General features: G+C 46.1%; 1 protein-coding gene across 1 annotated transcript; it reads left to right on the forward strand.

Moving 5' to 3' along the window:
• The first annotated feature begins 2,516 nt into the window (after nucleotides 1–2,516).
• On the forward strand, nucleotides 2,517–16,272 carry LOC140392413 (interferon-induced protein with tetratricopeptide repeats 1-like). Its single transcript, XM_072477687.1, has 2 exons — nucleotides 2,517–2,581; nucleotides 13,431–16,272. Exons 1-2 carry the CDS (start codon nucleotides 2,577–2,579, stop codon nucleotides 14,899–14,901), a joined length of 1,476 nt encoding a protein of 491 aa, XP_072333788.1. The 5' UTR covers nucleotides 2,517–2,576; the 3' UTR covers nucleotides 14,902–16,272.
• The last annotated feature ends 202 nt before the right edge of the window (nucleotides 16,273–16,474 follow it).

Genomic DNA, 16,474 nt, shown 5'->3' on the forward strand with positions numbered 1-16,474 from the left:
AGTGTTCAGTTTTGGTCTCCTTACCTGCGAAACAATGTACTGGTGCTGGAGGGTGTGCAGAGGAGATTCACGAGGTTAATCCCAGAGTTGAGGGGGTTGGATTATGAGGAGAGGTTGAATAGACTGGGACTGTACTCATTGTAATTTAGAAGGATGCGGGGGGGATCTTATAGAAACATATAAAATTATGAAGGGAATAGATAGGATAGATGCGAGCAGGTTGTTTCCACTGGAGGGTGAAAGCAGAACTACCTTCTGTTGACTACAGCTAGCCTTCAACATCATCATTCCTCCAAAACACATCTCCAAACTCCATGGCCTTGGCCTCGGCTCCTCACTCTACAACTGGATCCTGAACTTTCTAATCCACAGGCCACAATCAGTAAGGATAGGCAACAACACCGCCTCCACAATCATCCTCAACACCGGTGCCCCACAAGGCTGTGTCCTCAGCCCCCTACTATATTCTATATACACCTATGACTGTGTGGCCAAATTCCCCTCCAACTCGATTTTCTAATTTGCTGATGACACCACCGTAGTGGGTCGGATCTCAAGCAATGACCAGACAGAATACAGGAGTGAGATAGAGAATCTGGTGAACTGGTGCGATGACAATAATCTCTCCATCAATGTCAACAAAACGAAGGAGATTGTCATCGACTTCAGGAAGTGTAGTGAAGAACATGCCCCTGTCGACATCAATGGGAACGAAGTAGAAAGGGTCAAGAGCTTCAAGTTTTTAGGTGTCCAGATCTCTGACAACCTGTCCTGGTCCCCCCATGCTATAGTTAAGAAAGCCCACCAATGACTCTACTGTCTCAGAAGACTAAGGAAATTTGGCATGTTAGCTACGACTCTCATCAACTTCTACAGATGCACCATGGAAAGTATTCTTTCTGGTTGTATCACAGCTTGGTATGGAGCCTGCTCTGCCCAAGACCACAGGAAACTACAAAAGGTTGTGAATGTAGCTCAATCCATCACACAAACCATCTACAATTCCCGCTGCCTCAGAAAGGAAGCCAGCATAATTAAGGACCACACGCACCCCGGACATACTCTCTTCCACCTTCTTCCGTCAGGAAATAGATACCAAAGTTTGAGGTCATGTACCAACCGACACAAGAACAGCTTCTTCCCTACTGCCATCAGACTTTTGAATGGACCTACCTCGTATTAAGTTGATCTTTTCTCGACACCTTGCTATAACTGTAACATTATATTCTGCAGTCTCTCCTTCCTTCCCTATGTACGGTATACATTGTTTGTATGCAAGAAACAATACTTTTCACTGTATACTAATAAATGTGACAATAATAAATCAAATCAAATCAAATCAAATGGTCTCATTGAATGCTGAGGGGCAGCATGAAATTGAGAAACAGGAGGGGACCAAGTATAGATTCTTGGAGAGACATCTGAGGTAACAGTGCAGCAACAGGAAGAGAAATCACTGCAGGAGATTGACCACCTACAAGTGGATAGTGAAGAATGGATCTGTCTGGTACAGCACCATTCAGCTGGACAATGGAAGAGAGGTGTTGGAGGAGGATAGACATAGAATCCCGACATTGCAGAAGGAGGCTATTCGGCCTAGCGAGTCTGTACCGACCCTCTGAAAGAGTACCCTCCCCCACTGTATCCCCATAACCCCACCTAACTTTGGACACGAAGGGCAAATTCACCATGGCCAGTCCAACTAACCTGCACATCTTTGGACTGTGGGAGGAAACCAGAACACCCAGAGGAGACCCACGCAGACATGGGAATAATGTGCAAATTCCACACAGACAGTCTTCAAGGCAGCAGTGCTAACCACTGTGCCACCATGCCACCTCTTTGGAGGTTGTTCCTCAAGACCCCACAAGAAGGGCTCCTTTGTGACTCTCCCAACACTATTTATTTGACGGTTTACTGCTTTTCCAGCTTATGTTGTTGTACAGGCATACACTCCCCTGGAATCCAACCCATTCCTCAACCCATAATTATTATTATTAATCCTTCTTTCGGGTAACTCTGGAAACCTTTGGTTACCTGTTATGATATCTCCCTTTTCTGGACTCACTCATTCTCCAAACCTGTGCCTGAACCTGGTTAATGTTCCAAATTACCCGTATCAAGGTTATCCCCACCGGAATTGTTTGAAATCTCTGCTCCAGTATCCTGACTCTCACCGAGTCCATGTTGTCCATCGCCTGTTTGCCATTCTACACAGGTTTCCATTTCCGAGAAGAAGTTGGAAGATCACTAACTTCCAAAGCACCAGAACCATCACCATCAGTGGTATGGATCGGAATTTCCTGCTCTGTAAGCCCTGAAGTGGACATGACTAAGCGTCAATCATTGAAGGGCATTCCATTTTGATGATGTTGTTTCTCTGCATCTGATTAATTTACCTTTTGGTTTCCATTTTCTTTGTTCTGTCCAATTTCAATGGAACCGGAATCTGAATGGTATGAAGGGTGTGGTTGTTGGGTATATATTTACGTGTGTGCGTTGGAAGAATTAGACACATCAATTTCAGACAACAGAATTAAAGTGAGTGAGCAGCCTGTCTATTCACTTCGATCATCATGAGGTAAGAGAGATTTCCATGTGTCAATAGAGTGTACAGTACAGACAGCAGTAGCTCAGTGGCATCACTGCTGCCTCTGAATCATGGCGTTATGGGTTCATGTTTCAAAGGGGCTGTTTAGCACAGGGCTAAATCGCTGGCTTTGAAAGCAGACAAAGGCAGGCCAGCAGCACGGTTCAATTCCCGTAACAGCCTCCCCGAACAGGCACCGGAATGTGGCGACTAGGGTCTTTTCACAGTAACTTCATTTGAAGCTTACTTGTGACAATAAGCGATTTTCATTTCATTTCATTTCATGTCACTCCAGGGACCTGAGCACAAACTCCAGGCCTATTCTCAATGCAGCGTTGAGGGAGTGCTGCATTGTCTGAGATGAGGCATACAATGGAGACAATTTTGATTTGCCATTTTGTTACGCTGGTGGAATTCTCTGTTCCTGCTGCAGTGACTGGAGGTTTGGCTGAGTGCCAAATTCTCACTCAGAACGGAGAATCCCGTCCAATGTCTGCCTCCTCATTTGGACTTAAATCATCTGGTGGCAGTACATCAAAGAAAATATCGGGTGGGATTTTCCAGCCCTCTCCCTCCCCCACCACCTCCCACCCCCGAGACCAGAAATTTCTGCCCGAGGTCAAATTTTCCATCTCATCCGTGATGATTCCCGTGTTGGGTGGGACAGGAAGATTTGCCATCCGGAGTGGTCATTGGATCCATCTCAAAGCCAAAATCAATGAAAGAGATGATCTAGTCAGTGTGGGAGAGATGGTGGATCAGATTGCGAGGTTGTGCAGTTAGGGAGGTTGGATGTTCCATTTATAAACAGCCTCAGACAAGGAATTGAAGTCAGATATTAAGGGATGTGTCTTCAGGTCATGATGAAAAATGGGACCTTGTCTTCACTGGAATTAAACTCGACACTTGACCACCGAGCTGTATTCATCATCGGATTTTAACAGCAGCAACACCGGAAAGTGCAGAGATTCAGCCTAAAACAGTCAGTGGGCCGGCACTGCGCCTCTGACTGGAATATCTGGGCTGTTATTATTGTTGTTCATTTGTGAATAAGGTACTGTTGTTAAAATACAAAGGGCAGGACTTACCGACCAACCTGCCGTATGTTTTTCTGTTGTGGAAGATTTACTGGTCCCACCGTTGTCAATGGGATTTCCCGTTGACTGCACCGCTCATCGCCGGGAAACCCGTGCGCCGTCGGTCAGACGGGAATATTCCGCTGGCATCAACAGCCGGCAAATCCGCCCAAAATGTGTCACAGTCCCAAATCCCATGTTCCTTATGGTATACATCGAATAATGTTTCAGGATGTTAACAATTACATAAAAAGGAAAACCAGTATTTCTATAAAATATTTCACACTCTCATGGCATCCCAGAAAACTCCCACAAATAGCAAAGTGAAAATGACTGGATGATTTGTCGTGTTGAGGGGTGAATGTTGGCCAGGGCACTGGGAAATAGCACAGCTTCTTCATTGTGTATTTCCACGGGATCTTTTCCATCCAACTGAATGGACAAATGGAACCTTGCTTAAACACCTCAGCAAAAACTCTGCAACTCCCTCAGTACAGCACAGCAGGGTAGGCAATTATTGGTGTTGTCATGGCCCTGTAAAAAAGGCATTTGATCGAAGAAGTGTGTATGTGTTGGAGCCCCCTCTTTTAGATTTGTGAATGAATCGGTTTAGAAATGGAGGATGTCTTGTTGAGAATCAACCTGGAAATCCTTCCAATACATACAGGGAGAGATTCCTGGTCAGCCTCGTGGAGTGGCTCCCCTCAAGCTCTCAGCCTCTGGTGACAGACTCCGGGAAAAATCTCACTGAAAACAGCCAAAAGTCAGCTTTGTGCATCATGAAGTGTGGGAAAGTGAAACAACACAATGCTTTAAAAATTATCAGCTGCAAATCTTCGTCTTAAACAGGATAAAGATTAGTCCGTGACAAAAACACAGCTCATACATATATTTGTATGGACCAGATAGGAGTGATGGAATTCTTAAGGTATTCTTCATCTTGGCCAAGGGGTGATGGAGACACAGTGATAATGTCAGATCTTTAAGGGGCGGTCCAGACCCCCATAGGGGTTTGTGCTGGGGCGTCAACCTTTTAAAATTTATATCAATGACTTAGGCCCGTATTTAAAGGCACTTAGTGCTGAAAATGATCTCCCATGAGTTTCACTCCAGTGCTGGTTGTCCCACCAGCTGATTCACCAGACTCGTTCCTGGGAGGTAGTGGCAGTAGCCATCAGTTTGGGGAGCGTGACCAGGAGGACCACCATACGGTTCTCTGGCATCAGTACCATCTGCCTCACAACAGATCAGCAGCTGGCACCACGCACCCTCCCCACATCTGATCATATGCATGTACCCCAGCACTCCCTGGCACCCACCAGCACAACACTTCCATGTCCAGGTGCGTGCCCACATATGCCACCTGCCATTGAACCCCCCCCCATGCATAAAGCCCACAGTCCACAATGTCATCCTCCTCCCTCTCTGTCCCCGTAGGAGAAGTTAGCCCAAAATAGACAGGAAGGCACGGATGGACGGCAGAGTTCCAGTCATCAGAGTCCTCAACCCTACCAGGTACTGGCTTTGGAGTTCCTCCAGCGCAGACACATATTGGTGGGCAACACTAGTGGCCAGATTCTGGGGAAAATCTGATGAGCACTGCACAGTTGCTGATGCACATTGACTCTCTGGAAATGGAGATGTCTCTGACTGCTGAATGATTTGGAGAACTATTCAAGGAGGCAAAATATTCACGTTGTGGGGTTGCCAGAGGGGATGGAAGGCCCAACTCTCACCGAGTAATTTTGGGAAGATCGTGGAGGAGGGTGAACTCACATTCCCTCCCGAGCTTGATCGAGGCCACAATTCCCGGACCAACGAACAACCTTGAGCAGTAATTGTGAAGTTTCACAGCTTCCAGGAAAAAAAATCTGTTTCTGAGATGGGCAAAGGAACATTGTAAGTGTAAATAGGAAGGTCACACCATCAGGCTTTATCATTTCCAGAGAGTCAATCTCGTCGCTCTGCCTCGAAAGAGACACCTCTGTGCCTTGTATCACAGCGCCATGCCCTTTTACCGTTTTGTTGGTCTTTTCCAACACCAACCGAATGGGAGCCAGGGTCTCTTCCATTGAGTTGCGTTAAGTTGAATTATACAGTGCGGGAGACCAATGGCAGGATTTTCCATTTGGGAGACTATGGGCAGATTTTCTGTACGTTCTCCCGCCAGAGCTGAATTGCAGCTGATTTCTGCTCATGCTTGGAGCACAAATCAGGAAGCGATTCCCAATCCTTAGCCATGCAACCTTTTTACATGGCATGGATTGCGAGGGATTTCCCAGGGAATCCTGCGATTGGGTCGCCATTTTGAGCGAGAAATGCAATTCAGCCAGTCAGCTAGGTTTAAACCCCCTCAGATCTGCATGTATTTCATCGCGTCATTGAGGTCTACAGCACAGAAAAGGCTTTTGGTCCATTGCATCTGTGCTGGTCAAAAATAACCACCTAACTATTCTTATCCTATTTTCTAGCACTCAGCCCATAGCATTCTGTGCCTTGGCATTGCAGTGCACATCTAAATATTTCTTAAATGTTCCGCGTGTTTTGCCTCTACCACCCTTGAAGGCAGTGACTTCCAGACTCCCACCACCCTCTGAATGAAGAGTTTATTCCTCACATCCCCTGTAATCCTCCTGCCCCTTTCCTTAAATCTAAACCCCTGGGTCATTGATCCCAGCACTAAGGGGAAAGTTTCTTCCTGTCTACTCTACCTATGCCTCTTATAATCTTTTACATCTTCATCATGACCCCCCCTCAGTCTCCTCTGCTCCACGGAAAACACTCCAAGTCTATCTAATCTCTCTACATAAATAATCTCTCCAACCCAGGCAACATCCTGGTAAATCTCCGCTGCACCCATTCCAGTTCTATCACATTCCTCCTGTACTGTGGATTCAAGAACTGCATACAATACTCTAGCTGTGGCCTAAACAATGCTGTATACAGTTCCAGCATAACCTCCCTACTCTTAAACTCTTCTGTCTCTCAGAATTACTTCCAATAGTTTTCCATTGGTGAGGTTAGATTGACTGGCCTGTAGTTTCCTGGTTCATTCCTTCCTCCCTTCTTGAATAATGGTATTGCATTGCCTATCCTCCAGTCCTCCGGCACCTCTCCTGTGGCCAGAGAGGAATTGAAAATTGTTGCCAGTGCCCCTGCTATTTCCTCTGTTGCCTCACTCAACATCCTGGAATATATTTCATCTGGCCTTGCAGATTTGTCTACTTTTGAGCCTGCCAGACTACTCAGAACCTCCATGTTCACCTCATTAATTTTATCACAGTTCTCCTCCCTTAATTTCTAGAGCCACACCGTCCCTCTCACGAGTGAACACTGACACAAAGTATTTATTTAGAACCCTACTTCCATCCTCTTTCTCCATGCATAAAATACCACTCTGGTCCTCAATGGGCCCGACTCGTTCCCTCGTTATCTTTTTACCCGAAACGTACGTCTAAAACAACTTAAGATTTTCTTTATTTTACCTGTCAGTATCCTTTCATGTCCTCTTTGCCCTCTCCTAATATCCTTTTTAAGTTCCCTCTTGCACATAAAACCACTACGGCTTCTTCTCTTTTGAGCCCTCAATATCTATCATAATTCTCCTTTTTATTCTTATCCATTCATTTCCCTTTGATATTGATTTTGCTAGGCTGTGAATGACAAACTCCACACTTAGTTCTCAACATTGTTCCATTCATCTCCTGTCACAGCTGAATAACTTTGAAGTGGTCATCTGTGAAACTAACCGTGATGTTTACAAACATCAAGCTTTGATTGACAGCTCCTGGGCCACTTCAAACAGAGTTAAGTTTTCTGTGAGATTCAAAATCTTGTCAAAACCTGCACCAATACTCGTCCACATGATTCCGGGCCCAGCGACCCGATAATCATGAGGTTCGGAGAATATGGTGCCCAGCCCATTAATAGGATACAAATGAGTCTGAATAATAAATTTGCATACTCCTGCTGGCATGTGGCATGTACCTTGGTGCCAGATGGGGACCGAAGCATTGGACGCCGACCCTGTTTTTGTTTGATACTGGATTCTCCGCCCGATCGCAAATCGCCCTGTTGGCGTCGTGAAGCGGATAATCCAACCTCACATCTTGAATACAGTGTACAGTTTTGGTCTCCTTATTTAAGATGGATGTAAGTATGTTGGAGATGGTTCAGAGGAGGTTCACTGGATACCTGGAATAAGTGGGGTATTTTGTGAGGATGGGTTGTGTTGTGAGGCTAGGTTGGAAAATCTGAGTTTGTGTCCACTAGGGTTCAGAAGAGTGAGGGGTGATTTGATTGAAGTATCTAAGACCTTGAATGGTCTTGACAAGGTGGACATTGAAAGGATATTTTCTCTTGTGAATGAATCCAACACAAGGGAGCATTACTTTGAAATTATGTTGCGCCCTATTATGACTGAGGTGAGGAGAATTTATTTTCTCTCAGAGGGTTGTGCAACTTTGGAACTCCTTTCCTCAGAAGGCAGTGGAGGCGGTGGGGGGGAGTGGTCACGTAATATTTTTAATGCAGAAGAAGATCGATTTTTGTTTGCTGAGGGAATCAAAGGTTAATTGGGGTAGATGGGGAATGTGGAATTAGAGGGATAAACAAATCAGCCATGTTTTTATTGTACGGCAGAGCAGGCTTGAGGCACCGAATGGTTCACTTCTGCTCTCATTTTGGGTGCTCTGTGTACATAGAACCAGCTGCTGTGTTATTGGGAGAGTTAGTGGGGGTGGGTGGACCTTCGGTATTTATCAGAGTCGTGATCCGATTCTCAGCAAGGCGCAAGAGGTTGGAGTCTTGTAGTGGAGTGGGATCTGATCTTTGTTTTGTGTTTGGGGTTGGTTCAGATGCGTGGAAGTGGGTGAGCTTGAGGAGGGATAGAGACTGCTGGCCTGCTCCTCCTGTAGCCCAGTCAATAAGGGAAGACATGTAACTTTACCTGTGGTTTTACCGAAGCCACAAAACCCAGCTGACCAAGATTAAAATCAGAAAACTAATTAAATCTGAGGCATTTGCAGCTTCACATTAATTCAGTATTTAAATGGACATTGTCATTGCCTCTAAACCAAGAAGCCGTGAATTTCGAGGTGGCTTGGTAGTTTGAAATCTTCAAAATTTGCATCTCATCCAACTTCAACCAACTGGATTTTGGAGCTTAAAATTACCTCCAATATACAATTCCTGGAGGTATGATTTTCTGCTGATTCTCTGGTCTCTGAGACAATGAGTTCCAGTTGATCTCAAAGCTCCTGTTTAGAATTTTTAACCTCAGTAGCTGGCTCATTCAGCAAATCACCGGAGCCTCTGGGAATCAGTAAGCCCGACTTTAACTCTGTGTAGGTGAGAGGGTTTTGAGTCTATACACAGGATACATGACACAAATAATATTAACAATGATTCACTTGTAATTTCAATGTTGAGAATCACCAGCAGAATCCTGGAATATAAATCGATTGATATGGTGCTGCACCATTGCTAAATATCCACACTGCATCATCTAGTGTTAACCTAAAGGCCAGAAGGGTGCGGGCTCGAGGTTGGCCAAAAAAGGGCGATGGCTAGTCATCAGAGGGGTAGCCCCCCGTCCAGGCTGATCACGTGGAATGTGAGGGGTTTGAATGGGCCAGTCAAAAGTGTTCACGCATCTAAAGGGGTTCAAGGCAGACGTAGCAATGCTTCAGGAGACACATTTAAAGCTCGCAGATCATCCGGGTTTGAGAAAGGGATGGGTAGGCTAGGTGTGCAGGGCTGGTTTCGAAGATCAGGGCGGTAGCAATTCTGATCAGTAAGGGTGTGGCATTCAAGTCTGGGAGAATTGTGGCAGGTAAGGGGGGCAGGTCTGATCATGGGGGACGACTTTAACACAGTCATTGACCCCAAACTGGACCGGCCGAAGTCCAGGACAGGGAAGCGACCGGCAGTGGCTAAGGAACTGAAGGGTTTTTGGAGAAGATGGGGGGGAGGGGGCTGGAACCCTGGAGGTTCGCGCGGCCGAGAGCGAAGGAGTTCTCTTTTTTCTCCCACGTTCATAAGGTTTATTCCCGCATAGACTTCTTTGTCTTGAGCACGGCATTAATCCCAAAGGTGGCGGGGATAGAATACTCAGCAATCACAGTCTCGGACCATGCCCCGCACTGGGTGGACCTGCAGCTTAGGGAGGAGAGAGGGCAGCGCCCACTCTGGAGACTGGATGTGGGGCTGCTGGCGGACAAAGGGGTTTGCGGGCGGATTAGCAGGAACATCTAGGATTACCTGGAAACAAACGATAGGGATGAGGCAGCAGTGGCAACGGTCTGGGAGGCTCTGAAGGCACTTGTCAGACGGGAGCACATCTCAATTCGATCCCATAGGGAAAAGAGAAAAAGAGCGGAGAGGGAGGGACTGGTGGAGGAGATACTCCGAGTGGACAGGAGATACACGGAGGCCCCCGAGACGGGGCTACTGAGAGAGCGGCGGAGTCTGCAGGCGGAGTTTGAACTGCTGACCACAGGGAAAGCGGTAGCACAGCAGAGGAAGGCAAGGGTAGCAGTCAATGAGTACGGGGAGCAAGCGAGTGGAATGCTGGCACACCAACTGCGAAAGAGGGAGGTGGCCAGGGAAATCAGGGGAGAAAAGAATAAGGAGAGTAACGTGGTCTTGGATCCAAGGGGGGGTGAAGGAGTCTTTAAGGAGTTCTATAGTAAACTATCCGAGTCGGAGCCCCCGACGGGAGCGGAAGGGATGAGGCAATCTTTGGACCAGTTGAGGGTTCCAAAGGTGAAAGAGGAGCTGGTGGAGGGGCTGGGGGCCCCGATTGAATTGGAGGAGATTGTCAAGGGTATAGAGGGCATGCAATTGGGTAAAGCCCCAAGCCCGGACGGATACCAGGTAGAAATCTAAACGAAATTTTCGGAAATATTGAGCCCACTCCTGATGAGGACCTTCAAGAGGCTAGAGAGAAAGGAACCCTCCCCCCAACAATGTCACAGGCCTTGATCTCACTCATTCTTAAACGAGGGAAGAACCCGGAACATTGCGGGTCAGGCAGGCCGATTTCGCTTTTAAATGTGGATGCCAAATTGCTAGCTAAGATTCTGGCCACAAGAATTGAGGATTGCGTCCCAGGGGTGATAGAGGAAGACCAGATTGGGTTTGTTAAAGGCAGACAACTTAATACCAATGTCCGGAGACTTTTGAATATTATTATGATGCCCTCAGAGGGAGGGGAGGCGGAGGGGGTAGCAGCGATGGACGCAGAGAAAGCCTTTGACCGGGTGGAGTGGGAAACGCTGGGGAGGTTCGGGTTTGGTGAGGACTTTAGTGGCTGGGTGAAATTGCTGTACCAGGCACCTGGAGCAAGTGTATGTACAAACCGGCTGAGGTCGGGGTACTCGAGCTTCACCGGGGAATGAGGCAGGGGTGTCCACTCTCCCCATTACTATTTGCCCTAGCTATAGAACCGCTAGCTATGGCACTGAGAGCCTCGAGGAACTGTCGGGGACTGGTTCGGGGAGGGGGTGGAACATCAGGTCTCGCTATACGCGGATGACTTGCGCCTGTACATTTCAGACCCTGTGGAGGGGATGGGGAAGGCTCTGCGGATCCTGAGGGATTTTGGTAGTTTTTCAGGGTACAAGCTGAACATGGGAAAGAGTGAGTTGTTTGTGATCCAGGCCAAGGGGCAGGAGGAGAGACTGAAAGAGCTGCCGCTCAGGGTAGCATAGAAAGGTTTTCGTTACCTGGGTATGCAGGTGGCCAGGAAATGGGATGCCCTGCACAGGCTCAACCTGACCCGGTTCGTGGAGCAAATGGAAGGGGACTTTAAAATTTGGGACATGCTCCCACTGTCACTGGCAGGGAGGGTGCAGACTGTGAAAATGACTGTCCTCCCCAGATTTATGTTTGTCTTTCAGTGCCTCCACATCTTCATTCCTAAAGCCTTTTTTAAGCGGGTGAGTAGGATCATTTCAGGCTTTGTGTGGGCAAATAAGACCCCGCAAGTAAGGAGATCGCTGTTGGAGCGCAGTCGGGGGTTTGGCGCTGCCGAACCTTCGCAACTACTACTGGGCGGCCAATATAGCTATGATTAGGAAGTGGGCGATGGTGGGGGGAAAGCGGCGTGGGAGCAGCTGGAGGCGGCGTCATGTAAAGGTACTAGTCTGGGAGCTTTGATAACGGCTCCTTTGCCGTTCTCGCCGACCCGTTATCCACAAGTCCGATGGTGGTGGCGACACTGCAGATCTGGGGACAGTGGAGGAGGTACAAGAAGGTGGAGGGAGCGTCGGTCTGGACACCGATATGTAACAACCACAGGTCTGTCCCGGGTAGGATGGATGGTGGGTTCCAGAGCTGGCAGAGGGCAGGCATCAGAAGGATGGGAGATCTGTTCAAAGACGGAAGATTTCCCAGTTTGAAGGCACTAGAGGACAAATTTAATCTGCCGCCAGGAAACGCCTTTAAATATCTGCAAGTACGAGCTTTCCTGAAAAAACAGGCCGTGCCCTTTCCGACGCTGCCGCCACTGAGTATACAGGACAGGCTGGTCTCCGGCACCTGGGTGGGTGAGGGGAAGGTTTTAGATATCTACCAGGAAGTACAGGAGGAGGAGGAAACCCCGGTGGAGGAGCTCAAGGGCAAGTGGGAGGAGGAGCTAGGTGAGGAGTTGGAAGCAGGTCTGTGGGCAGAGATCCTGGGCAGGGTTATTTCCTCCTCATCATGTGCCAGGCTCAGTCTAATTCAATTTATGGTGGTCCACCGGGCACACATGATGGCAGCGAGAATGAGCAAGTTTTTTGGGGTAAAAGACAGTTGTATGAGGTGAAAGGACAGCCCTGCAAACCATGTCCACATGTTTTGGGCATGCACGGAACTTAGAGAGTTCTGGCAAGGGTTCGTGAGGGCAATGTCCAAGGTGCTTAACACAAGGGTAGTGCCGAGTCCAGAGATAGCGATCTTTGGAGTGTCAGAAGACTAGGGAGTTCAGGGGCTGAAAGAGGCCGACGTCTTGGCCTGAACTCCCGACTACTCCCTAGTAGCCTGGAGAAGGATTTTATCAATGCGGAGGGACTCAAAACCCCCGAGTGTAGAGACTTGGGTCAATGACATGGCTGGATTTCTCAGCCTCGAGAAAATAAAGTTTGCCTTAAGAGGGTATGGTAATCACCACTGTTGTATATATTAGAAGATGTGTGGTATGACCCTGTACTACAGGTACGGGGGTAGTCCCTGCCTGCTGGCTCCGCCCAGTAGGCGGAGTATAAATATGTGAGCTCCCCGTACAGCAGCCATTTCGCCAGCTGATGTAGGGGGCCACATATCTTAGCGTAATAAACCCTCAGTTGTATTCAACTCTCGTCCCTGTGCAATTGATCGTGCATCAGAGAGTCTACGCTAGGGTTCTCTCGGAGATGGCAGCCGTTCATCGACTTTCTCAGGGAAAATTAAAATGTCAGCAGCAGCAATCCTTAGGGGGGGGGGGGGTGGGGGTGTGTGAGTGCTTCATTGGGATGGTGTGGGAAGACTGAGTCGCGTGGGGTAATGTCTATTTAATTGTTATTGTATATTCTCTTTTTGCACTATGTTAATGTTCACTCTAGTTTGTTTTGTTATTATTGTTACTGGTGTTTTATTATGAAAAATTCTGCAAAACCTTAATAAAAATACTTTTTTTTCAAAAACCATAAAGGGTTAGAATTAATTCCAAGAGTCAAATGTGAAACATGGACAAGTTAGATCATCAGACAAGGTGGGTTATGAATTTTTGTTTTCTCTTGCAGTAACGCACAGGATGATTTGTTGAAAGTGAAGCTTAATTGGCTTCAATGTCACTTCACGTGGACTCCACAGAGAGAATACATTGACCTGGACGATTTGAAGCAAAGATTAGAAGATTCAATAGATCTTGGTGTGAAATATCAAGCCAGGTCTTACAACCAACTCGCTTTTGTAAACTGTCTGCAAGGAAACTGTGAGGAGGCGATTCGAAACTTAAAGGAAGCTGAAAAGCTTCTGCGGGAGAATCATGAAGGTGAATTTGATAAAAGAATCATTGTCACCTATGGAAACTATGCCTGGGTATATTACCACATGGGACAACTGACAGAGGCTCAGTCCTACCTCGACAAACTGGAGAGGGTCTGTAAACAATTTCCTGATGCCTCTCGGTACACAGCAATGATACCTGAAGTGTACGGAGAGAAGGGTTGGGCACTGTTGAGTTGTAATAGTCAATGTTATGAAGATGCAATGGAATGTTTTAAAAAGGCCCTGCTGGAAGAGCCAGATAACACAGACTGGATTATTGGATATGCAACTGTTCTGTACCGTCTGGAGGGGTTCTCTGGTACACCAGAGAATCAAGGGCCCAGTGAATCAGTGAAGCAATTTAGACGTGTGCTGGAGCTTGATCCAGATGACTCTGTAGCCATGGTGCAGCTGGCTCTAAAACTAAAGTTCCATCAGAGTGCTGAGGCACTCAATTTAGTTGAACAAGCATTGCAGAAGTCCCCTAATCTTCCATATGTGCTTCGCTATGCAGCAAAATTTTACAGAAAGGCCGGAGATGTGGAAAAAGCTATGGAGCTGCTGAAGAGAGGATTAGAAATTACCCCACACTCTGCCTTCTTACACCATCAAATAGGTGTGTGTTACAGAACCAAATTTGATCAACTGACAAAGTTTCCAGACAAAGGTCCTCGCAATGCGGCTCTCCAACGGAATGCTCAATTGATTAAACTGTGCAAGCATCATTTTCAAAAGGCAACAGAGAATCGACAATGTACATCTATTCATATCCACCTGGATTTGGCAGATATTTATTCATTAAATGAAGAACATCACAAAGTGAAGGAGATCTACAACCACTTACTGACATTGGAAGATATACGTCCAGAGAATAAACAGGCAATCTGTTTACAGGCTGGGTTATTTGAACTGAATTACATGAAATCAGAATCAAATGCCATCGACCATTTTCTGGCAGGAATCAAAGTCAATTATGACTCAATAGAACAGAAACAATGTCGAAAAAACTTGGAGAAGATAGCAGCAAGCCAGCTTCGCAGGAATCGTAGAGAAAGCAAGGCCCTTGGTGTTTTGGGATTCCTGCACCAGCTGGATGGTGAGAGATGTGAAGCTATTCAATACTTTGAAAGGGCCTTGGAGTTCGATCCTGGCAATGAAGAATATCTAAGTGCTCTATGTGAATTACGCCTTTCCATCGAGGCTGACAATGACATTCCCAACTAAAACTAAACACATTTTGAAAAGTATATTGATGCTCCCTGATCTATAAAAAGATTTAGTCGGCTACATTTTGGTATATTCTATTTTCACCTTCTTTCAAATGAGCATTTTATTCATGTGTGTTTATTTTTCAAACAATAATTGTTTTGTAATTATTCTAAATCCCTGCACTTTATTCTGGAATGTTATCCATACTAATAAGCAAACCAAATAGCATTTATTTCCATATCCTTAGAGTGTTTACTGAGTGTGAAAAAGAACAAAATAAGAACGGATTTGGGCAATTGGAGACAATTGAACCAATTGGACAGTCACAATAATTCTTGTTTAAACATGTTTAAAGCAATAATAAAATTAACATGGGCCTGATTGTAACTCCAGATGGGGTTTGTGTGAGTGCTGAGGGGATTTGGAAACTCACTTTTTTCTGCAGATTCTGGCTCTGGGTTCAGGACAGAGTTGGCAGCACAGTCGGTGCCCAATGGTGTCACCAGAACCCAGTCGCTGTATGTTAGTGAGGTCACCGCACACTTTGGGTGAGCAGTTTAACCTAGTTTCACCAAGAGGGTACATCTAAAATCACCTCCATCAAATTCTAATATAACCTGAATAACTGGGAGATAGATGTAATCTGGTGTCCAAATGCAGATTAACAATATATTTTGTTTGGATCTTCATCTGTTTCATGATTTTAAGAGTAAAACATTATAACAGCTATTAGAATAATCTTCAGTGCACTCTATAAGTGTGTAGCTTATGTTTTTTTATGAGAATAATGGTGTAATAACAAAATCCAATCCAGCCACAGAGGGTATAATAAATCCACTCTGCCACCCTATCTTTCACTTGCTGCCTCTTCACAGAAACGTTCCCCAATGGGTGAAAGGCTTTCCATATGTGACAGTGGAGAAAGGTCCAACAATCACTGCAGACTCTTCAGATAAATCAACAGCTCGATTATGTTGCTGTGAGGATTTGCTGATAGACGATCGGACTCCCAGCCTGAGCTTTCATTCAGATCTCAACCGCTGTCACTGGGAGTCTTGCTGTCCTGTAACTTGACAGCTTCACCAACTCTCCATCAAATCATCCGAGTCCCTCACTGGCCAACACAGAGCAGCCTGGACAATACCCGGGAAAGACCATTGTCTACAGACTGTACCATCTCACTGAGGGGGGAAGCAGTAAATGGGGGAAGGCTAAAGGATTTAAAAATGGGTTAAAAGAATAAAACTTAATGGCAGCAGATATTGATTTTCTTACAATGATTTCAACTGTAATTGTCTTGATTTAATTTGAATGTTGAAATAACCAATAAAATTAAACTGTGGCTAAGATTTTGTTTGTGTTGTTGATCTGTTCTATGTTCTAATGCTTGTGGCGAGAGGATATTATGAGAATAAAACTGCAAGTCAATTTCTGACTGATCGTGAATTTTATGATCACTTGTGAACATGCTTACAATCGACATTCCAATCTGTTAACCACTGAGCAACTTCGGCACAAACTACAAAGTTTTATGGCGACTGTCACTCTCTCAGCTACATGGAAACACTGTAAATCGATGAAAAATAAG

The sequence above is a fragment of the Scyliorhinus torazame genome, chromosome 16 (genome assembly GCF_047496885.1).
Source record: "Scyliorhinus torazame isolate Kashiwa2021f chromosome 16, sScyTor2.1, whole genome shotgun sequence".
NCBI classification, from domain to species: Eukaryota; Metazoa; Chordata; class Chondrichthyes; order Carcharhiniformes; family Scyliorhinidae; genus Scyliorhinus; species Scyliorhinus torazame.